Raw genomic sequence first — 24,470 nt, forward strand, 5'->3', positions numbered from 1 at the left:
CTCCCTCCCTCTCTCCCTCTCTCTCTCTCTCCTCTCTCTCTCTCTCCCTCTCTCTCTCTCTCTCTCTCTCTCCCTCTCTCTCTCTCTCTCCCTCTCTCCCTCCTCGCTCTCTCTCTTCCTCTCTCTCTCCTCCCTCTCTCTCTCTCCTCCCTCTCTCTCTCTCCCTCTCTCCCTCTCTCTCTCTCTCTCTCCCTCTCTCTCTCTCCCTCCCTCTCTCTCCCTCTCCTCTCTCTCTCTCTCTCTCTCTCCCTCCCTCTCTCTCCTTCCTCCCTCTGTCTCTCTCTCCCTCCCTCTCTCTCCTTCCTCTCTCTCTCCCTCCCTCTCTCTCCCTCCTCTCTCTCTCTCCCCTCCCTCTCTCTCTCTCCTCTCTCTCTCCCTCCTCTCTCCCTCCTCTCTCCCTCCTCTCTCCCTCCTCTCTCTCTCTCCCTCCTCTCCTCTCTCTCCTCTCCTCTCTCCATCCCTCTCTCTCTCTCTCCCTCTTCCTCTCTCTCTCTCCCTCTTCCTCTCTCTCCCTCCCTCACTCTCTCTCTCCCTCCTCCTCTCTCTCCCCTCTCTCTCTCCTCCTCCTCCTCTCTCCCCTCTCTCTCCTCCTCCTCCTCTCTCTCTCCCTCTCTCCCCTCTCTCTCTCTCTCTCTCTCCCTCTCTCTCTCTCTTCCTCTCTCTCCCTCTCCTCCCTCTCTCTCTCTCCCTCTCCTCCCTCTCTTCCTCTCCCTCCTCTCCCTCCCTCTCTTCCTCTCTCTCCTCTCCCTCCTCTCCCTCCCTCTCTCCCTCTCTCTCCCTCTCTCTCTCTCCTCCCTCTCTCTCCCTCCCTCTCTCTCCTCCCTCCCTCTCTCTCTCCCTCCTCCCTCTCTCTCTCCTCCCTCCCTCCCTCTCTCTCTCTCTCCTCCCTCTCTCTCTCCTCCCTCCCTCTCCCTCTCTCTCCTCCCTCCCTCTCTCTCCTCCCTCCCTCTCTCTCTCTCCTCTCTCCCTCCCTCTCTCCCTCTCTCTCTCCTCCTCTCTCCTCCCTCTCTCTTCTCCCCTCCCTCTCTCTCCTCCCCTCCCTCCCTCTCTCTCTCTCCTCCCCCTCTCTCTCCTGCCTCCCTCTCTCTCTCCTCCCCCTCTCTCTCCTGCCTCCCTCTCTCTCTCCCTCTCCTCTCTCTCTCTCTCTCTCTCTCTCTCTCTCCTTCCTCTCTCTCTCCTTCCTCTCTCTCTCCTCTCTCTCTCTCCTTCCTCTCTCTCCTCTCCTCTCTCTCCTTCCTCTCTCTCTCTCCTCTCTCTCCTTCCTCTCTCTCCTTCCTCTCTCTCCTCTCTCTCTCCCTCACTCTCTCCTCTCTCTCTCTGTCTCTTGCCTCCTCCCTCTCTCCTTCCTCCCTCCCTCCTCCCTCCTCCCTCTCTCCTTCCTCCCTCCTCCTCTCTCTCTCCTCCTCTCTCTCTCTCCCTCCCTCCCTCTCTCTCCCTCTCTCCTTCCTCTCTCTCTCCTTCCTCCCTCTCTCTCCTTCCTCCCTCTCTCCTCTCCTTCCTCCCTCTCTCCTCTCCTTCCTCCCTCTCTCCTCTCTCTCTCTCCTTCCCTCCTCTCTCCTCTCTCTCCTTCTCCCTCTCTCCCTCTCCTTCTCTCTCCTCTCTCCTTCCTCCCTCTCTCTCTCTCCTTCCTCCCTCTCTCTCTCTCCCTCTCTCCTCCTTCCTCCCTCTCTCTCCCTCCTTCCTCCCTCTCTCTCCCTTCCTCTCTCTCCCTTCCTCTCTTTCTCTGTCCCTCCCTCTCTCTCCCTCCCTCCCTCCCTCCCTCCTTCTCTCTCTACCTCTCTCTCTTCCTCCCTCTCTCGCTCTCCCTCCCTCTCGCTCTCTCTCTCTCCCTCCTTCCTTCCTTCCTTCTCTCCCTCTCTCCCTCCCTCTTTCTCTCGCTCTCCCTCCCTCTTTCTACCCCCTCTCTCTATACCCCCCACCTCTCCCCCCCCCTCTCTGTCCATCTTGGGTGAGAGATCTCTTACACAAGCTAGGATTCTAAGAGAACATTCAAGAGTCTTTCATGACTCCTCACAGGATTGTGTCATCTTTGGCCCCCAGGGACCCTTCAAGTTGTTAGACATTACCACAGTTAAGTGGTACATCAACAAGCAGGGGGGATTGGGTTTTACCCCCTTTACAGGCTAGGCATGTTATCTTAGGATATAGCTTCACAGTACAATCTCACTCTGCAGGTTTCCTACATTTCGTCAGAGCATAATTACATGGCAAATGAGCTAAACAGGACAAGTGCAGATTAGAAATTAGATTGGGGTCTTCCAAGATTTGATCCATCTGTGTGGAGTTCAAGTAGATCTGTTTGCCTCCCCTTTAAACAATCAGCTGGCAAGATTATGCTCCAGGACTCCATGCAAGAAGGTCTGCAAGATGGATATCTTTTTCTTTGGGCAAGAATGTATCTGTATGCTTTTCTACCCATTCCACTAATATCCAGGGTACTTCTGAAGATTTAAAAGGAATCCCCCAAGATCATTTTGGTCACTCCCTTTTGGCCTAGGCAGCTATGGTGGTTCTTTCTTTTGAAAATGTTCAGGGGCAATTACCAGAAGCTTCTTCACAGACTAGATGCAATCATACAAGAACAAGGATGTTAGATATACCTTGACACCAATCATCTTCATTTGACTGCCTTGTGGATAGGGTCTTAATTCCTTTTAGGCACCTCTTTACTGAGGGTGTACATCAGGTACTAATGGAGGCAAGAAAACCTGTCTCTAGAAAATCATCTATTAGCAAATGGAAAAAGGTTGCAATATTTGTGTGAGCTACTATTCTATGGCCTTTCTTACTCCTCTGTCAAGTTTAATTTATATGCCTTTTCAGCATGTCTGACCATAGATCCTCCCCTTTCAATACAGTCTTGTGTCAAAATGTTTTTGAAAGGGGTTTTGCATAACAGGCCTTCAAGAAAACTGGAGGCCCCTCCTTGGGATCTTAATTCTGTATTATTGAAGCTAAAACTTGCTCCATGTGAACCAGCTAACCAGGCTGACTTGAGGTTTTTAACACAGAAAACAATTTTACTAATTATTCTGATCCCTGCAAGGAGGATATCTGAGTTGCAAGGTATTGTGGTGAGTCAACTCTACCTCATTTTCCACAGGGAGAGAATTTCTTTGAGAACTAATCCTCTTTGTATGGCTCATGTGGTATCCAAGATTACTTTAAACCAAACTATCCTTCTCCCTATTTTCTTTCTTGAACCCAAAAATGAGGTTGAAAGGTTACTGCATACCTTGGATGTCAACAGACAACTCGGGTACTATCTTGACAGAACGAAACCTTTCAGATCTTAGCATCAATTGTTCATTTCTGCTGAAGGTACGAAGGGACAACCTGTGTCAAAACAAACTGTTTCCAAATGGTTGTCTATTGCTATTAACTTTTGTTATACTCAGTGCAACAAAGCTATTCCATGCAGGGTCAAAGCCCCACTCCGCCAGGCATTGATTTCATCTGTGGCTTTTTGGAAAGGGTTGGATTCTAGAAGTATTCTAAAAGCAATAACTTTGTTCTCTGTACATATTTTTACAAAGCACTATGAGCTGGATTCCTTCTGTAGGTTTGCATCAGGCTTTGCAAGGACCATTCTCTAGGGTCTCATGGGCTGTTCTTTCCACCTCCCAAATGTATTAGCTGGGGTAATCTCCCCATATAGTTAAGGCTGCTACATGAGTGATCATTTGAAGATGTACTGCCATGGGAAGTTTGCTTACACAGCTGTACTTTCTTTCCTCCTTAGGAATTGGCCTAGGGCATTTCCCAGAAACCTCCTCCTAGGTTGTCTTTACTCACAGTAGGCCATGGGTGTTTTGATGCTTCACAGTCTCAAACACTTAAAACTGACTGCTTGGATACTGCTGATACTTTTTGTAGACACCTCTTTTATGAGGATGTGCAGCATGTTCTAAAGGAGGCAAGAAAAACTACCACTAGGAAGTTGTATATTGGCAAGTGGTAAATATTATCTAGTTGATGCCTAACTGATAACTAAGGCCCCAATAAGGGTTATATGCCACTGGGTCTCAAATATTTTGTGACTTACTATCCTCTGACCTACCTTATTCCTCTATCTAGGTTCATTTTGCTGCCATTTTAGCGTGTCTGCCCATGACTCCACCCCTGTTTGTTTTTAGTTATGCAATTATTTATTTTTGAGTATACATAATATTTATTTACCATTTAGAAAGCTACATGCATATGTTGTGCTAAACCTCATGCATGGTACACTTTTGACCTGGCAGTCATCCGTATTATTTTGAATATCTATTTCTTTTGCTTCATTCATACAAGCAATCTGCCCAAGAACTAGAGTTTACACACTCAACATTTGGTTACGCCTACATCTAGCTGCGCATGTGAGTTTGTTCTTTTTGTAAGGAAAAAAGCACACATTAAATTCACTCTTTTTTTTTTTTTTTTTTTATTCAACTTGGATAATCCACATGCTTGATGCATTTTCTTTCCTACTGTCAGCTGGTATTCATGCTGTTAATTGATGCTATTCAGTTCACCCAGAGTACTACCCTCTGTTATGTGCTGCATTTTCTTTCTTTACTTTGTTTCTTAACTGTCTACAATATTTTTATGTCCTTTCCCCTTTTTCGTCAGTTTTGCACCTCACCATAAAGGATATATTGACAGTTGTTGTATCCTTCCAAGTTTGAATCTTGCAAGCCGCCAGGTTCCTTAGCCATTATTAGTTTATGCCAACTCTTAGTTTTTTTTTTCTTTCTTCCTTTCCATTACACCAAATCCTCCTCTAATTTCTGAATGCATCCTGTTCTTCAGGCCTGTCCGAAAAGCATTTAATATATATATAACACATGGGAAATTACTTGTCCTTTTTGTTCCACATCTAGATTAAGGATATTCTCTTTTCTTTCTGTCCCACAATATGTACCCTACCAACTTTGTCGGGCACTTCATTTCCATCACCTGTAGCTTCTTTAACTGTTCTGCTTTTACTGCCTAGGTTTCTGTGCCATACAGTAGTACTGGTCACACCACTGTCTTGTAAATCTTACATTTCAGCTTCTTTGGCATTCTTCTGTTCATAGACTACACCTGACACTCTATGCCATCTGGCTTGCAGCCCCTCTGATTCTAGCTTTGACCTCTTCATTCAGACTTCTCTTCTCCTCAACCACTCCTCCCAGATACTTGAAGCTGTTTACCTGTTTCACTATCTTCCCGTCTGTCTCTATTCTCAGCATCTTCTGATTTCCCCAATTTGCTGTCATTACTACTGTCTTATCTGTTGTTAGTTTCATCCCATGTGCCTTCAAGTTTGCATTCCATTCTCCTATCCTTTGCTGAAGTTCTAGCTCTGAGTCTGCCTGTAATGCCATATCATCTGCATACAGCAGCTTTGTTGATCAGCTCCCTTCGACCTGTTTGCTAATGTAGTCTAAAACCAGTATGAACAGTAGTGGGCTCAGAGGTGAGCTTTGGAAACCCCTCTGTGAGGCAGCATACTGTTCATACTTGTGTCATTGGGTCCTTGTACATAGCCTGCACTAATTCTACCAATGTTTCTGGGACTTCAAACCACCACACTACAGTACTGCCCAGATCAGCTTTCTTGGGACCTTGTCATATGCTTTCTCCAAGTCTAGGAATGTCCAGTTGGGCTCTCTCCTTATCTCTAGCTTCTTCTCAAGTATCTGTCTTACAACAAACATCAGGTCAATTGTGCTGCATCCTGATCTGAATCCGAACTGCTCATCTCCTATCTTACATTCTACTGCTCTTCATGTCCGATGTTCTTTGTGTTTCACTGTTGCAGTCATCACATTTGGGTTATCTGCCTGCAGGTAGCCCTCAAGTCGGCCTGAATACCAGAGTCTTGGGATTTCTGCGTTGGATGCTGTCGCTTCTTCCATGACGTCAGGGGTATAAACCATGCAGCCGATGCCATTACATCAGCTTTTCTTGCCGTACAGCGTCTGAAGCAGAAGCATTTCACAAGTGTTGGTCGGCCGCCTCCTGAAATTGTCGTTTTTCGAGTTTCAGACCTGAAGTCTTCTAAAAGATAAGTACCCCGTTGGGGATTCTTTTTTTCTTGCCCTAACCAATGTCAGAAAAAGTTAATAATTGTCTTGCCTGTGGAAAGCAAATACCTCACAGAGATTTTCATTCTTGCTGCGTCACCTGTTTAGGTCCAGACCACGACGTTCCTCGCTGTCGGTTTTGTGCCTTGTTCAACGCCCAAACTATTCGTCGTCAAGCTACTTTTGTCGCTAAATTTTTTCGCTCTCGTTCTCTGTATTCCGAAATGGCTTTGAATAAGCCATCCGACTATCGATCTTCTGAAAAAACTTAAGGATAAAGACAGACTGCATATGTCCAAAACTGCAGACGACGCTTCCATTAAGCTAGTCGCCAGTCCATCGGTACTCAGTGAGGCGCTTTCGCAGCCCCTGATACCCGCTTTTACAGATTCACAGGCCTCTACTGAGACTCATTTGGAGTGCAGTATGCCATGAGATGCTTCTTCGACTATGGAACCTGCAGATGTCTCTACCTTGGATGGGTCCAGAGCCGCGGTGCAGGCACTGGTTTCTGAGGATGTATTCAGGCCTTCCGATTTTCATATTAAATCGGCAACTTCATTTCAAACCAAAAATACCAAATTTCTCAGGCCCAGAGTTCACACTACGCCTAGGAAACCGACGACCAAAGCACATTCTCAGGCCCACATGCCTCAGAAACAAATGCTTAGAATGGCTGAAGATCTTATTACTTTAATTTGGGGAAGCCAGCCTTCCCCCTCAAAAAGACCTAAAACTGATTTTCCTTCTGATTCTTCAGATCACGAGTCTGTTGACTCTAATCCTTCTGCTTGCCAGGGCATACCCTTATCTACCTATGAGGATTCTGATGCAGAGGATTCCATTCCCCCCAGAAGATTTTTCTTTTGGTGAAACCCTGCATACCCTTAGAGAGCATTTCCGCTGGGAGTGCCAGGACTACCCACAGTCCAAAAAGAGACTCAGGAAATTTTTAAACTTGCCTCAGCACAGGCCTCTAGCTATCCCTCCTGTTCTGGAAATTGTAGATTATGTCTTCTTGGAATCCAGCCTTACCCCTGATACTTTGCCTCCAGCTCCCAGGAAACCTGACAGGTACTACAGAGTACCTGACTCCCACAAATTCCTCTTTAAGAATCCTACTGTGGATCCAGAGACCATTTCCCAGTGGCCTAAAGGCATTAAGGCTACAACAGCCAAAAACCCTACCCCTTCAGACAGGGACTCTAGGGCTTTAGACAGATGGGGTTAGAAGGTATACACTTCAGCTACTCTTGCCATCAGGGCTTTAAATTGCCAGTTTCATATGTTAAAGTATCAGCAACATATTATGGAGCTAATTGAACAGAAAATGATATTGATTCCTGATTGTGCAGAACATAAAGATTTACAAGAGTTAATGCATTCTGCTAGCCAAGTTGGAAAACATACTGTGCAATGTGGTTTTAATGCCTTAGAAGCATCTTGCAGGGCTGCTGTCACTGGATTTGTTCATAGAAGGCATGCTTGGCTTAAGGAACAAATGTCAAAGCAAAATTACTAGATGCACCATTAAACCAAGAACGCCTGTTTGGCAATAAAGCAGAAGACGTCCTCAAAAAGATGGAGGAAAAAGCTAAATCTATGCAAACTGTCAAATATTTCCTACAGGTACAGCCACCTAGATTCAGTAGGCATTGGCCTTCTAAAAACTGGTCCTTTCCAGTCCCTCCCAGACCTTCTCAGTCCAAACCCAGGGGCAGCAGACCACCAAGAGTGCAGTCTCAGGGTATGCACAGGTCTTAGCAATGGAGTGCTCCCACCTCTAAAACGGGGAGTAGTAAGCCACCATCCTATGGGAAAATCTCACAATGACTTATCCTTAACTCTTCCAAGCCTTGCCCAAGTACTTGCACCCTTAGGAGGAAAACTTGCCCTGCATGCAAAAAACTGGAAGTACATCACCCAGGACAGATAGGTCTTGAACATTGTATCCCAGGGATACAGATTCTACTTCCACTCACTGCCAACCCCAAGCGGATGGCCAGACCTCCCCCCAAACTAGTGGGCAGAAGCCCAAAAGCAAGTACTTTCTCTTCTCAGTATCAAGGCTCTTCAACCTGTTCCAGCAGAACAAAGGGAACAAGGTTTTTACTCCAGACTGTTTCTGGTACCCAGAAAAGAAAACTCTTAGAGCTTTACCTGGATCTGTCAATTCTCATCATCTTCCTGGTGATTCCAAGGTTCAAAATGCTTTCTCTCCAACAGCTGCTTCCTATGCTAGCCAAGTACTCCTGGCTAGCCACCCTAGACTTAAAATAAGCTTATCTGCACATCCCCATAAGGGAATCTTGCAGAAAATATCTATGTTTCAGAGCAGGTTCTATGCACTACAGATCTCTGCACTTCCCTTTGGCTTATCTACTGCGCCCAGGGTATTCACAAAATGCCTAGCTCCAGCCATTGCAGATTGCAGGCAGAGAAAAATTAAAATGTACCCATACTTGCACGATTGCCTGATTCAGGCAGACAGTCAGGAATTGCTTCTACAACACCTGACATTTGTAAAGAGACTTCTAACTTCACTGGGATACACCATCAACGAAAATAAATCACATCAGGTACCCAGCCAATGTATTGTATTCCTGGGAACAAGCTTGAACACAGCTTCCCAGATGGCATTCTTCACTCCAGAAAAACAAATTTATTTAACAAACTACTTCAATCTACTGGCCACCAAAACCCAGTTATCTGCAAGAAAATTACTGCAAGCCCTAGGGTTCATGGCCTCTTGCATTCTATTAATTCCATATGCAAGACTGCATATGAGGAAACTTCAATGGTACTTAGTCTCTGGTGTCAACATTCTCAGGACCTGGAAACAATGATTCCTATCATTCCTTGCCTAAGGGCAGAGTTCCTTTGGTGGGCAGAGGCCTGCTACCACAACAAAGGACTCCCTTTCACTCAACCCCCTGCCGCCCAAACCTTAACAACAGACACATCAGACTATGCATGGGGGCTCACATGGCAGGACAATGTATTCAAGGCAAATGGAGCCCAAAGCAAATGCACCTGCATACCAATCAAAAAGAAATGTTAGCTGTACAGAAAGCTCTGACAGCCTTCAAATGCCGTATTCTTCCAGGGCAACTATTGATAGACAGACAACACCACAGTTATGTGGTACCTAAACAGGCAGGGGGAACCCATTCCTACCCACTCTGCAGGTTAGCCATGGCTCTGTGGAACACTGCCTTGAGCAATTAAGTGCACTTGCAAGCTCAATTCCTGACAGGCAAACTAAATTCACTGGCAGATGGCTTAAGCAGAAATCTAATGGACCCACATGAGTGGAAACTGGAACCCATATCTTCAAGCTTCTGATCCACAGGTGGGGGACAACAGATGCGGACCTCTTTGCTTCCCCTCAGAACTATCAATTGAGCAAATATTGCACCACAACTCCCCACAGCCAAGCATGGAAAGTGGATGCTCTGTCCTATACATGGGAAAACCTCTCAATCTATGCCTTTCCCCCTCTGCCCCTCCTCTCGAAGGTTCTACTAAAGATCAAACAGGACAAGCCAAGGACAATCCTTATTGCACCAGACTGGCCACGCCAGCCCTGATACCCCCTTTTGCACAGTCTGACAGTGCTACAACCATGGCATCTGCCTCCGACCCCCTCCCTGCTGTCCCAGCAGGAGGGCCAGATTTTGCATCCTCAGTTACAAACCCTGAACCTAGCAGCCTGGCTCATCCCCTGAAGTCATCACCAGCAACCATCAGTAAACAGGTGCTGGATGTCATCCTTGAGGCAAGGAGGCCTAGTACTAGAAATCCAATTCAGAAAAGTAAAAAAGATACTGTTCTTGGAGCCATTCTCAAGGAATGGACACAACTGTGCCCAGCTTACTTCGCGTACTAGATTACTTAACAGAAATGCTCCACAAAGGCATAGCCTTCTCTTCAATTAAGATTCATGCCTCTGCCATCTCAGCTCATTATAATAGCGAGCAACCCCTTTCCTCTCATCCACTGGTCAAACAGTTCCTGAGAGGAGCCAAAAATGTAAGACCCCCCCCCCAGGAGAGTTCTCACTCCAGCCTGGGACCTTAACTTTGTATTGGAAAAAAATCACACTTCCACCCTGTGAACCTGCTGCTTCAGCAGAGTTAAAATTCCTCTCTTGGAAAACAGCTTTACTGCTAGTCCATCACTTCAGCAAGAAGAGTGTCTGAATTGCAGGCCCTTATGGCCGTGGACCCTTCATTATCTTCCAAGCGGACAGGGCTTCCCTCAGGACTAACCCATCATTTATGCTCAAGGTGGTATCTAGTGTAGCTTTAATCCAATCCATTCATTTGCCAACCATTTTCCCTAATCCTCAGAATAAAGGGGAAAGGATCCTGCACTTCCTGGACATGCACAGGCGGCTTAGGTTCTCTCTGGACAGGACTAAACCTTTCAGAAAATCTGACCAGCTGCTAGTCAGCTTTGCTACAGGGGCAGAGGGCAAAGCCATTTCAAAGCAAACTATTTCTAAATGGATAGCACACTCCATCCATTTCTGCTACAAACACCATGGTAAACCTACCCCACAGGGGATCAGAACACATTCCACTAGGGCTACATCAACTTCTACAGCATTTCTCAGGGGAGTCCCTACCAGGGACATTCTGGAAGCTGCAACCTGGAGCTCTGTACACACCTTCACCAAGCATTACCACTTGCCTATCTTTTCTAAATCTAGAGCTGGATTTGCCACAGCAGTCTTACAGGGCCTGCTTGCCAGCCCTAATGCTTCTTGACTGCCTCCACCCATCCTCAGCTTTGGGAATCAACCCAAATGTGATGACTGCAGCAGTGAAACATGAAGAACATAGTAGAGTTGTGTACACTTACCATAAATGTAGATGTTCATGTGTATTCACTGTTGCAGTCCTGGTTACCCTCCCTCCAGCCCCCTGACTTCTCTATACTTCTACCTATTCTTCTTTGTTTGGCCATATCTTATAACATTGGTATTTACTTTCTACTGGGGGTGTTCCACACCATGTAATTGCTTCCTATTGTGGGGGCTCCTGACATCTGGGGCAAGAAAAACTGATGTAATGGCGTCGGCTACATGTTTTATACCCCTGTCGTCATGGAAGAAGCAACAGCATCCGACGCAGAAATCCCAAGACTCTGGTATTCAGGCCGGCTGAGGGATACCTGCAGGCAGATAACCCAGATGTGATGACTGCAACAGTGAATGCACTCGAACATCTACATTTATGGTAAGTGTACACAACTGTACTTTTATCAGTCATCCTCTCCAAAACTTTCATACAATGTGATAAGAGTTTAATGCCTTTATAGTGCCCGCAGTTGTGGATGCCCCCTTTGTTTTTGTACACTGGCATGAGTATGCTTATTCTCCAATCATCTGGGATATAACTTTCTCGCTACACAGCTATTAGTAGTACCCTCAGGAGCCATTTCTCCCCTATCTCACCCAGCTTCTTTATCATATCTGCCTTGACGTCATCTGAGCCTGCTAGTTTCCTTGACTTCATTTTCTAGTGCTGTTCTTATTACTTCTAGGGTGGGCTCCTCCTGTCATTGTAGGTTGTTTCTGGGTCAGTACAGCTTCTGTGTTTTTTTTTTTCATTCATAAGCTGCTGGAAATACTCCTTCCATCTGCCTTTGATGTCCCTTGGACTGATGAGCAGGTTGTTGCTGGCATCCCTTATGAAGGGTGTCTGACTATCTTCTTTATCTTTTTGTCTTTGCCTTGCAACCTAATATAATTTTTGTGCCACTTACTGAATCACTTTCCAGGAGATGGTAGAGTGCCTCTGATGCCCTATTCTTTGCTATTGCAATGTCTTTCTTAGCTTCTTTGTTAGCCAACCAGTGGTCCTTCCTAGCCTGGTAAGTCAGACTTTTCCTGATGACATCAAGGGCAAACTTTTGGATGCAACTCTGGATAACCAAAGTCTTTTTGAGACTGCTGCTGTTGACTTAAGTCCCTCCAGGATAGGGGTAAGGTCTTGCAGGAACTAAATCATATTTTTTTGTTTCCCCTATTCCCACATATCAGAGGAGATATCCTTCCAAGTCCCGAGGGAAAGGGGTTCCATGTATCTTTCCTCCTGTCTAGTCTACTCAGATGCCTTCCTCACAGAATCCTTTGCAGGATAAGCCTGGTTCTGTTTTTACATTTGGCTTTCCCTTCCCCTCTGCCATATCCCTCTGTCTTTCCACCTATCCTTATCTGTGGTATTCCTTGTTTCCTTTTCTTTTTTGTCTCAAGCCGGAGCTTCCTTTTAGGCTTCAATTCCCTCTCAGGAGTTGTTCATGAATGCCTCAGATGTTGAGTGGGGAATTTTTTGTGGCCCCCTTGGAACAAAGTCTTTGGTCTTCTCATCAGAGGTCAGATCATATCAACATGGAAGAGATAATGGCTCTGCTTCTGACTTTGCGAGCTTTTCATTCCCTCTTTGATCCCGGGCCCCTCAAAGTCTTCACAGACAATACCATAGTAATGGGGTATATCAACAAGCAGGGAGGCAAGAGTTCCTATCTCCTTTGCAAGCTAGCGCTTCAGGTCTGGGGTCTAGCTATCCGGTATTGGGCAGCTCTTCAGGCTGTTTATATTCCTTTGAACACAATCTCGTGGCAGACTCTTTGAGCAAGTCCAGAGCACAGGCTCACAAATGGATCCATTATAGAGAGGTGTTCTTGGACGCTGTCCATTGGTGGGATATTTCTTAAGTAGGTCTTTACTCCTCCCCCTCTGAACAGACTACTTCCTCTATTCCGTTTGAGTACCAGGTCTTCTGGCTTGGAAAGTGGATACCCTTTCGTTTCCATCGAAGAGAATGTTTCGATACCCTTCACCCCCCCTTCCTCTATTGCCACGAGTTCTGCACAAGGTCAGACTGGACTCTTCCCAAAATCTTGCTGTTAGCTCCCTTTAAGCCCAGCCAATATTGGTTCCACTTCTTTCTCACTTTGCCAGGGGCAGTCACCACAAGTTACCTCACCAGCTGGATCTTCTCACACAAGACATGGGATCACTTGTCCATCCTCACCTGTCCACTCTTCAACTGTCACAGTTTGTGATATGGTTTCTATCCCTTTTAAGGCACCTGCTAGACAAGGGTCCTGGGAAGTAAATAGTGTGGGAAGAAATAGCCAGGGAATTGTTATGGCTAGGCTTGTATAGGCACTAGGGCCAATAGCCTAGTACCAACCTATGACCATATAATCTCTTTTCTGAGGGCATGTTCCAGGTTCTGCAGGAGGCCAGGATACCCACTACCACAAATATCTTATCCAAATGGAAAAGATTTTCTGTCTCATGCCTCTCTTGACATCTGGATCCACTATCTGTGGAAGTTTCTCTGATTCTGTCATTTGTGTGATCTGCTCCATGCTGTGTTGGTATATTGTTTAGTTAAGGCTCACCTGTTAACAATTTCTGCTTGTCTGCCCTTGAATCCTTTTCTGGCTTTTGGAATTGAGGTCAAACAGTTTCTTAAAGGTGTCTTTCATCTCTGGACTCTCAGGAAGTCTATCCCACATTCCTGGGGTCTCAGTTCTGTACTTGAAAAATTTACCCAGGCTCTGTTTGAGCCAACTTTTTCATCTTCCTTCCAACATTATACTTGGAAGACTGGTCTTCTTTTGTCTCTTCTGCCAAGAGAGTGTCTGATCTTCAGGCTGTCATGGCTAATCCTCTTTTTTTTTTTTTTTTTTTCGTAGAGACCGGGTGTCTCTTCATATGAGTCCTTGGTTTATGCCCAAGGTGGTCAGTGAGTTGTCTCTTAATCTATTTCCCTTCTTTTTTTTCCTTCCCTGCATTCTGTCAATGAGAAGGTTCTTCACATCTTGGATTTGCATAGACAGCACAGATATTTTTGAGAGAGAAGTAAAGTTATTCGCAAATCTGAGTAGCTTTTTTGTTTCCTTTCATCCCAGGATTTTGGGTTTGGCTGTTTCTAAGCAAACCATCTCTCCCTCAGTTTCTAAGGCCATTTAATTTTGTTAATCTTTTCATGACAAATAATGTTTTTCCTCGATTGTAAAGGCACAGTCTACTAGGGTGGTTGCCCCCTTTGGCGCCTTTTTCAAGGGTTTGGATACCATTTCCATTCCTGGGGCTGCTACTTGGTCCTCTGTTAATACTTTCACTAAATGTTACAAGTTGGATGTTATTTTCAGGCCAGGCTTTGCAAGGGCTATCCTACATGAGTTTATTGAGGTTGTTTTTTAAGAAATGAGTGTTGCACATGAGACCACCTCGAAAGTAAGTTCCTCTTCCCTCAGATCTCAGATTTGTTCTTGAAAAATTTACCATACCTCCTTTTGAACCTGCCTCTTGGGCTGGTTTACAGTTTTACTTGGAAGACTTTTTACTTCTTGCTCTGACATCTCCAAGACAAATCTTTGAGCTACAAGTTCATATGGTGGACCAGCCCTATTTGATTTTTCTGAAGGACTGAGTTGTGTATGCTTCAAGCCTAAAGTAGCTTCTGAATTTACCTTGAATCAAGCCATCAGTCTCCCAGTGTTCCATCCTAATCCAAAAAAAAAAAAAAAAAAAAAAAAGAGAAAAGATTATACATTCCCTGGATGCGTACAGGCAGCTCAGGTACTACTTTGACAGAAGAAAGTCCTTTAGGAATGATAAACAATTGTCTCCTCTGTCAGAGGTAAGAAAGGTCAAGCTGTGTCTAAGTAAACTGTTGCAATGTCTGTCCTGTGCTATTATTTTCCATTACTCCCACAATAGTACATCTCTTCCAGGCAAGGTTAAGGCTCACTTGACTAGGGCCTTATCCTCTCTAATGGCATATTGGAAAGAGGTGGACTCTAGAAGCATTCTAGAGACAGCAACCTGGTTCTCTATTTATGGTTTCAGAATGTACTGCAAATTGGATTCCTTTTCAATGTCCAGAGCAGGCTTTGTTAGGAGCATTCTCTCTGTGGTTCTTGGATTGTTGTTCTTCCATCTCCCAGGTAAGAGCAAGCTTTTAGATTCTATCCAAAATTCCTCTGAGGCAGTGGGAATGATGACCATAGCACAATTGTGTAAGTCCTACTTATCTGCTGCAGTAGATGTTCAAATTTGTCACTGCCTTAGTGGAAGCACATACCTGCTATCCCCCATACTGTGCATAGTTGAGTTGGGTTTCACCCTTTTTGATTCAGTGGTTGTTAATTGATTTAGTTTTTGTATGGTATTGTGATTGGCTACAAATTTACTCTTGCTGGATCTTTGTGGCTTCAGGTACTTTCCTCCTCTTTGTTGAAATGAAAAATTCTGAGCTCTTACTTCTGTTATAGCTGAAGGCCAGAATATGCTTGGACAAATCTGCTATCATAGGTGGAGTGAGGGAGGGGAGCCTGAGCTTTAGAAAGCTTGTCAGTACTGGGTTACCTTGACAGATAACCCAAAATGCTGCTAAAACAGTAAGGAATTCCAGCATTTTTTGTTACAGGTAAGTAGGACTTGCCCAACTATAGTCTTAATAGTCTTCACCAACTCCTGCATGCTCACCTAGACGTCACCCATTGGATTTAACTGTATTTAATTATGATGATTAGTATGCAGTTCCTTTCCTTTCCTTCTTTAGTATTCTGTGCATTTTGTTACAGTTTTAGTTTAAATGAAATTTTACTTCCTTCCATTTTCCCTTAGTTTTTATTTTCTTTACTCCCTTTTGTGCATTTCTGACCATTTTCATACATCTTGTTTCCCTTCTCATTCATTTCATCCTCCTAATATGTTGACAATGTTCCTACTCTTAACCAACAACTCTTGTAGTGTATTACATTTCTCATTTTTTATGTCATATTACATTTCTCATTTTTTATGTCATATTACTGTACATTCGTTCACAGTTGACAGCAACACTCAATTTGCAGACCATTTTTCCATAAGGTAATGACATGTCCCATCATACAAGTTGCTAGATTTTTACATTTTCAGTGTTGCTCATCTAAAGAGTCAATGTCCTGATTCCTCTCCTTAGTTAAGGAGAAACAGCCGATAAGTCTAGCTCATTTCAGTGGTATTTTCTTATGTATTTGTATAATTATGATTTTTTGTGATTAGTATTTCCTCTCGGTGTCCATTTGTTTTTTTTTAGGTCTGGTCATAGATTCAGCTCCTTTATTTGTCCCTGATTTGCTTCTTGCTAATTGGTTCCATTATTTGCTTCAATGCTTGCTATTTTTTGAAGATGGGTAATCCAAGTGGGAGGTTGGCATAATGATTAAGGAGTTTACCTTACAGACTCAAGGTGCAGGGTTTGATTTTCACGTGAAGTAATAGCCGCAGCTTAAAATGGCCCATGAGGGCAATTAGCCTAGTATTAATCTATGAACCTGGGAATCCTATAAGTAGTCACTTTCTTTCCTTTCTTTTTTGGTTGTTGTTCTGTGCTGTTCATTTTGGGCGCCTACTTTGTCTTCACATGTTTCTGGCCAAGGCTCCTTGCGTTGTTTTGTCTGTCTTGTTTAGCTTCCTCTGGACTGTCATGTTTATAGTCCCCCTGGCCACATGAGCCTGAATATTGCTGGATAAGATTTGATGCTTTTTTCCCCTTTCTGTCTTGCTAGCTTCTGAACAGGGAAACAAGTTGCTGTATTTTTTCTGGTATCAGCTGAGAAATCTTGACTGACATACAATCTAGTTTCAAAACAAAATCATTTTATCCTCTGTATCCATAGCTGTACCAATACTCTTTCTTGTAGTTTATAGGTTGTGAATCATTTGGTAGATTGCTGTGGCCTGCCATGTTCTGGTCTTCATTGAATTCATGCAGTCCTATGTGCTCTTTCTGTTGCTGTTATGTCCATGGGAATTTTTATGTATTCTGCCAATAGTCATTTTATATATCCATTGTAGTCTCTACCTCCTTTATTTTCCAGTATTCCTACCAGTTACAAATTCTTTCTGCTTGCTTTATGGGCTGCATGTACTAGTTCCATACTTGCCTTTGTCACTTCTACTTTTGCTTTCAGGATTTCGTTTTCATTTATAAGCATCTGGATAGCATCTGTTTGTTCATTTACTGCTTTCATATATCTCCCAACATCTTATTGTCCTGTAAGTAGTTGTCTGATTTGATGATCATTTGCCTTATCTCCATAAAAACATCCTTCATGCTTATATTTTTGTTTCATCACGGGTGTCCTTGTGCTCCTCAGTACCACTCACTCAGTCTCCCCTCTCTGCTTTTTCGGTCTTTTATTTCTTTTCAGGTGTACTTTCTTTCTTTTCTCTGGTTGTCATAAAGCTTCTGTTATATTCTGTCATTGTTTTTAGAGTAATCTTGGCAATTTCAAGCTTATTTTCTTTGTCATTAAACAGAATGGCGAATGCATGTGTCTTTACAAGGACTGTGCAGCGGTAACGTTGTCACCTCACAGCAAGAGGTTCTCAAGTTCGATTCTCGGCTGGGGTGCCTTCTGTGCAGAGTCTGCATTCATGTTGGTTTCCTCCCATGTTATAAAGACATACGTATGGAGCGTTTCTCCCTGAGCCTCCGCTGAAAATTGGCTTCATTCTAAGTCTGACTTTCCCAGTTAACAAATGATCAATAAATAAAAATAAATAAATAAAATGCCCATAGCTGGGAAGAGGGAAGGTGTGCCTACTGCACCACTGACATCAACTGAGGGATTGAGGTACTACAGGTAGTGCACCATACAAGCCAAGAAAAAAAAAAGAGATGGAAAAGCAGGAGATGACAAGACCACAACAGAGATGGGAGAAGATAGAGTTTACTTTAGCAGATACTGCATTTTCTATAGGGCATGTAAAATTTTATGACAGGCCTGTCTTACAATGTAGTATGAAGTATGCTAGAAAGTGGCAATCCTTTATAGAGAGAGCAGTTCATAAATGAACAATTCAAGCCAACAAGGACATTTGAAAAAAACAAAAAGCCAAGAGAGGTGGCAGACACACGAGCAAGCAACAGAGTAGGGGAGGGAGGAGGTAGGTTTTCTCCTTCCCCTGATTGCAGTGGTCATTACTGACTGGCATCATGAAAATCCCTCTGCTTTTCTCCACCCTCTTCCATCATATCCTGGGAAGAGGGCTATCCTGCTTCAAACTGTTTCAGCATAGTCTCAACCAAATTGTTAGGGAGCCTGGCCATGTGGTGTGTAGGGATAAAGCCTTGACTGTGGCCCAAGTGAGCTGTGCTGGAGTAGTGGCTTGGGCACTGGAAGGCTCTGGTTTGTGAGTGCAGCTGATGTTGATTTACCCATCCTGGGGTGGTGGGGGGTAGTTAGCTCTGCTGTACTGCACCCCTTTTTTTTACTGGTCATATGGGTAATGCCAGGGTGTAGCTGTTGGAAGCATGAGAAGTGACATCTCAAGGGCAATGAATGGACCAGTAGAGTTGTATCTTAGGCTAGGAATGAACAAATGGGCCTTAGGGCTTTTCCATAGCCTACAAGTGAATCTGGTCCTCTCTCACAAAGGAAAATGAATGAATTGATAAAATGTAGGTGCGGAGGAGCCATTGGTTTGGTGGAAATTGTGTGGGACCAAAAATGGTTAAAGGAGAAAATTTCTTTAGGCGACAAGATAGTTTGAATCCTTTCCTCCCTTTCTGGAAATGCATCTCGTGCCTGCAGACCAGATAAAGCTGGTATAGCCAGGTAAAACTCATCTCTTGCAGTGTGGGGCCATAGAGAAGTTCCCCTGCATGATCAGGGGAATTTTTTTTAATTCAAGCTGTTTGTACTTTTGAAAAAGGATGGCTTTTGGAGACTCATTTTAGAATGGATAAATCTGAATTTTGTGTAAGTCTAAGTGTCACCTTATTCAAGATGCTTGCCTTGTCAGCATTGATGTTGCTCCTTTTATTATAGATCCATTTGGTGACCCAAGAGTTGGACTGCATAGCTGCATTTACTATTCCATAAAGATCTCAAGCAGCACCTGATATTCAGGTAGGGCATGGGAGTTTCAGTTCACCACATTATTCTTTCTGTTCAGTGGATCCAGAAAGATGTGTAGCATCTGTGTTTGCTGACTGTACTACCCAGAGGACCCATATTTACCCATACCTAGATGATTGTTTGGTTCAATATACCTCAATGTAAGAAAGTAGTGCATGCCATTCATTGCCTGCTTAGCTTGTGATTCACCCTGAACCTGCCCAAATCAAGTAACACCAAAGAATACAAAAATCATTTTGGGAACCTTACTAGACACAGAGCAAACCAAACTGTTCTTCCCAGTTGACAACTTTGGAAACTACTACTGTGTGCGTGCCTCAAGCCCTCTTGCCTGCATTCCTGTTTTTGCACTTCCCAGTTGACAAACCATCCATTTGGGGTAGTTATTTTCAGATCTGACCTAGAGAGGATGTCAATCACTGTTTCTGAAGGGCATAGGCATCATGTTAGCCTTCATCCATATGGTGACCCCAGCCAATATGCTCATGAAGAAGCTACAGTGGCATTTCAGAAGTTTGTTGGAGCAATGAAGATTTCTCCCTCCCTAATCCCTGCATAAGGACGGAATGAATTTGGTTGTCTCAAGTGTTAACCAGGTGAAGTCTTGCAGTCCCAGAGGTCACCTAGACTCTGATCACAGATGTGTTTGATCTGGTTTCAGGTACTCATACCTATCATAAGATGCAGGGCCAATGAAAGGTGCATCAGCCTAAAAGGGATTTCCCATTTCCTCACTCAGATTTCAAAATGGTTTGTCAACCAGAGACTCTGAATTGATAACAGATAATATCATAATGAAGTGAAGAGATGGGGAATACTGGTAATGAATGTAATTGCTTCAGGGAATAACTGCCAGCTGAAGGAATTCTTTGCCATGTAATCATGCAAGGAAGCGTGAGTAATGCATACCTTCTCCACCTCCTGGAGTAGGAAAGCCTTTATCTTTCCAGTTCCCTAGTTGCCAAAAGAGAGAAATCTGGACTAATTTTAGTAACTTTCTATATCCAAGACAACATCACTTCTTGCAGTTATTCTAGCGGAAAAAAGAATGGCCATTTTACCTCCCGCAAGCCTTTTCCCTCATGCCCCAGGAAGAATAATTTGTACACACCTATCCTTAAAGGGCTTTGGGTTAACAACGTTGGTAATCTCATCTTGATAACTTCAAGGTTCGGCTCTCTGAGGAGGTGATGTGTATCATGCAGGATGATGTAGTACCTAGCACTTGAAAATCTTGTCCCTCCAAGTGGAGGAAAATATGACTGTGCTGCAGTGCAAGGAGTTCATTCTTCCTGTCTGAACTGCAGAACCAGACATTTTACATTTCCCAGTGCTATTGTTTCAGGATGGCCTATGCTTATGCCTTTTTGATGGTATACCTGTCTAGAGTTGCAATGTGCCCTCCCCATAGACCCTTCTATGCTCGTACTACAATAAAACTGCTCCTAAAGAGGTCTTGCATATTAAATCTTGTAGAAAGTGGTGTCTGTCCCACGAAACCTTAATTTCATATTACAGAGGTTTGTGTTATCCCTCTCTGATACCTTGGTGACAAGGAAATGCGTGTGTTGCAAGACTATATTTGTTACCTCGTCTATAAGGAATTGCTGACTTTCATTCAAAATTATGTAAAGAAATATTTGTTGCCTTTTATGGGGACAGACTGAGCCCTGTAATAACTCTTCCCTTTTTGTCCAAGGTATTGGGGTTAACAGGGTTCATTCTACTAGGAATAGACTAGCTAGCTGACACTTGGGAGTATTTAGCTGTATGTCATTAATTCCAGCCCCCAAAACATTTGAGAAAAGGGCATTGCACTTACTGGATGTTCACCGGCAACTCACTGTGTTGCAAGGACAAAAAATATCTGATGATTTGACCAGCTTTATGCCTTTCCTGCTAGGCAAGCAGAGTAGCCTAGTCTGTAAGCAATCATTGCTTTAAAGGGCTAGCTTGTTGCATTGCATTTTAATGTGAGAAAAATGTAGAAGCTGTAGAGGGACCTGTGAGATACCACTCTTCCAAAGTTGACTCTGCAATTTTCTTTAGAAATGTGTTAGCCCAGAGTATCTTGTGAAGCAGTTATTTTTCAGATGTTCCAAACTGAATTTTTGGTCCAGGACACAGGATAGGATTTGCTACTGCACTCCTGCAGGATATATTACAATTATTGCCATATACAAGGGACAACTGTTTTACAACTGTTCCCATGGATAGCTAATCATAGTTGATCAGTGATCCATACTATGAATATAGTACAGTTATGCAAGTACACATCATCAGTATATATATGAGCAGTATGACAACTGCTGCAGTATAAACTCCCACCCAGCTTCCTTCTGGTTAACTGATGGCCATCTATTCACTGCTCTTTATGGCCAGGAGGTGAAGGAGGCAATGGAGTTATAAAGAAAGTGATTTGTTCTTGAGTACATTGGTGTTGAGATCCCTAGGGTTAGCATCCCAAAAATGTTTTTCTGATGTTAGGAAAGGAAAATCTTTCAGTCCCTGTACAGATGGAGGACCCAGAGATATTTATTTATAGTGAAGCATATATACCTGAAAATGGCACAAGCTGTTATCCTCTATATTTGGGTGTGGCTTACTGGTCTATGGGAAGAGTCCAGCTCCATTATGGCAAGTTCCTTAAATCCATTGAAGCCGAACCAGAATGGCAGACCTCTACCTCTGGCCAATTTATAAAAATATTGAATCCTACTGCAGCATTGAGCCTCACACTTGAACAAATACGTGTGTGTGTGTGTGTGTGTGTGTGTGTGTGTGTGTGTGTGTGTGTGTGTGTGTGTGTGTGTGTGCGTGCGCACTTGCACTACTACACTTTGTGCTATATTTCTGTGAAATCTGGACAAAAGAAAAAAGGGTATAAGTGATTGCTTAGTTTGTTTACTGACCATGTTAAAATACAGTTTTATTTTTGTCAAAATCCTTTCTATTTATCTTCTAGTTCCCACATCACACCTTTGAAGGACAAGATATTTATGAAGAGTACTTGACTCAAGCCGAAATACAGGGCAACATCAACAAAGTAAATGGTGAGAGATGATGATGGCTGAAAAAAACAGCCCACAAGGAAAACAAATGGACTCCTTTAGCTTAATGTTTCTGTGGCTTATGCTATGTGGATATGTCTTCATTCCAAGGCTGTCATATTAAATGCTAATGACAGCCCTCATGTTAGACATATAACTGGAAAACAAAGGAAATTTAATATTTCAGGATTTTTATTTTGTAGTATAATGTGTCAGTTTTTTATGGAAGTATGACATGAAAGCATTTCCTTCTGCTACTCCTTTGACTCCCTTCCAGTTTTTTTTAATTTTTCTGTTCTATATTTTTACAGCACATTTCCATTTAAAGTTCAAGTTAGCACTGTTCAGAACCTATAGGGTTCATAGGTAGTTACTAGGCATGCTGCCAAGGAGAGCTCTGAGAAATCTTGCCCAGTTCCCCAACTACCTCAAAGAACTGTCTAAGTGACTTGCTCAAAGTGAATCAGTAAGCAAATGGAGGATGAGGGTAGTCAACCCTTGGACTGCAGAAAGAAGTTCATTAACAGCTAGCTTTAATCATCTGTGCGAACTGCCAAACAAAATGAATTGTTTCAGCTCATGGGTCTCAGACCCGTACATTTCACTTAGTCCAGTGTGCAACCACTACACCACAGCTACACAGTGAATTCTATCATTGGTTTGGGAAAGAACCCATAGTCTACTAATTTCCTAGCATCAGAGACAAGTGTGCTACTTGTTGACCCAGTGACACTGCCACAAGATTTCTGCAGCTTTTACTTTTGAATGTCTTTTGCAATAGATCCAAACTGTTAGAACCATCAGTTGCCACAAGCATCTGCTCTGGCATCTGATTTCTGGCAATTCTTCCTTGGGATGACTTCCCGAGTTTATATAAAAAGGACAGTGGCTACAAATGTTTTTCATTTTTTCTTACTTTAGGTCAGAATTCTGCAGTGCACTAACAACTTTTCCTTTTCAGGCTTGTTTCAGATTTTTTGGTTAGTTTGTACCTGGTATCTCCGCTTTCAGATCTTCTCCACAACCAAAACTTTAGGTAAACAAACACAATTACAAGTTTTGTCTTGGGTCCCACTGTGACACTCCCAGATCAGATCCAGAAGGTATTGTTTTAGTGCACATAGTGGCCGCTAAACATTTGGTTAATACTTATCCCTCTCCTTCTAACAATGATGGGAAGGCTTTTGATAGATTAGGGGTGGGGGGTGACACTTGTTTTTAGGATTCTCAGCATTCAAGCTCGTATTTTAAGGTATATGCTTGCCTGTTTAGAGAATATAGGTTCATAGATTACTACTAGGCTGACTGCTCTTGTGGGCCATTTTAAGCCTAACCAATTGCCCCATGTGAGAATCAACCCTGCACCTTATGTCTGTAAGGTAAACACCTTAACCATTATACCAACCTCCCACCCATATGAGGAATATGTTGTCATCTGTTCGCGCTTCAGAAGAAAAATCAACAGCACCCCCCCCCCCCAAAAAAAAAAAAAAATCCTATTCTTGACAGACTTTCTATCTCTGACAAATATATCCATGACTTCTCCAAGAGAGATCCTGAGAGCCCTGTGGTACATGGAATTCACAATCCAAAGTATTCTTATTGTCCGGCTCCACATGTGGAAAATTCAGTTGTACCCAAAATGCATTTAGACACAGTACCAGGAAAAGCCGAAAGAAGAAGAAGACTGTCATCCTCTTTCCATCCCAATTCCTCTTTTTGCCCTTTGTGAAGGGTGGATCAGCCAAATAAAAGCCAATCCAGGAGTCCCTTTCCTCATTCCCCCACCTCTTTAGAAGATCTCAACAGAAGCTTCAGACCTGGTCTTGAGGGATTGTTCAAAAGGTTTCAAAGTTAAGGGAGTTTGGTTCAGACAAGACCGTAAAGAACATAGAAACATCAAACAAATTAAAGCCTTGCTCTTCTCCATAGTGTTCATCACCTTTGGACTCCAGGGACTCTTCAAATGTTAACATTAACAAATGGGTGGCACAACATTTTTTCAGCTGGGCAGGCTGAAATGACAGCTTGGGACCTTGAATTTCATAAGTCTTTTCCTCAAAGCAGTGTATATTTCTTCAGAACTGAACACGACAGACTACCTAAGCGGATCAAGGCAGACCTTCACGAATGGGTGTTGAACATACAGGTGGTCTTAAAGATTGTCCAGCTTTAGGCTACATCCCAACTAGATATTTGCCACCATTGGAGAATGGATGCCTACAGTTTCCAACTGAAGGGGAAATTCTTATGCCTTCCTTTCCTTTCCTTTCATCCAAAAGGTCCTTCCAAAATCTCAGACAATCCAAAATTGCTTCTGGTGTGTCCATTTTGGCCAAGGCCACATTGGTTTTCCCTTCCTTTCTGTTCATCTAGCGAAGGACAATTAGCACATGTTACTACTCCACAGGATGGACTTGCTCACACATTA

At 43.5% G+C, this 24,470-nt stretch overlaps 1 protein-coding gene across 1 annotated transcript in view; it reads left to right on the forward strand.

The window, feature by feature from the left end:
* IQGAP3 (IQ motif containing GTPase activating protein 3) overlaps positions 1–24,470 on the forward strand; it is a 2,364,408-nt gene that overhangs the window by 231,057 nt on the left and 2,108,881 nt on the right. Inside the window, exon 9 of the mRNA XM_044079778.1 lies at positions 21,955–22,042. Coding sequence (XP_043935713.1) covers positions 21,955–22,042 — 88 coding nt within the window. The remainder of the gene's footprint in view (positions 1–21,954; positions 22,043–24,470) is intronic.

This window comes from Protopterus annectens, chromosome 8.part0, assembly GCF_019279795.1.
Source record: "Protopterus annectens isolate FY-2018-M chromosome 8.part0, PAN1.0, whole genome shotgun sequence".
Classification (NCBI taxonomy): Eukaryota; Metazoa; Chordata; order Ceratodontiformes; family Protopteridae; genus Protopterus; species Protopterus annectens.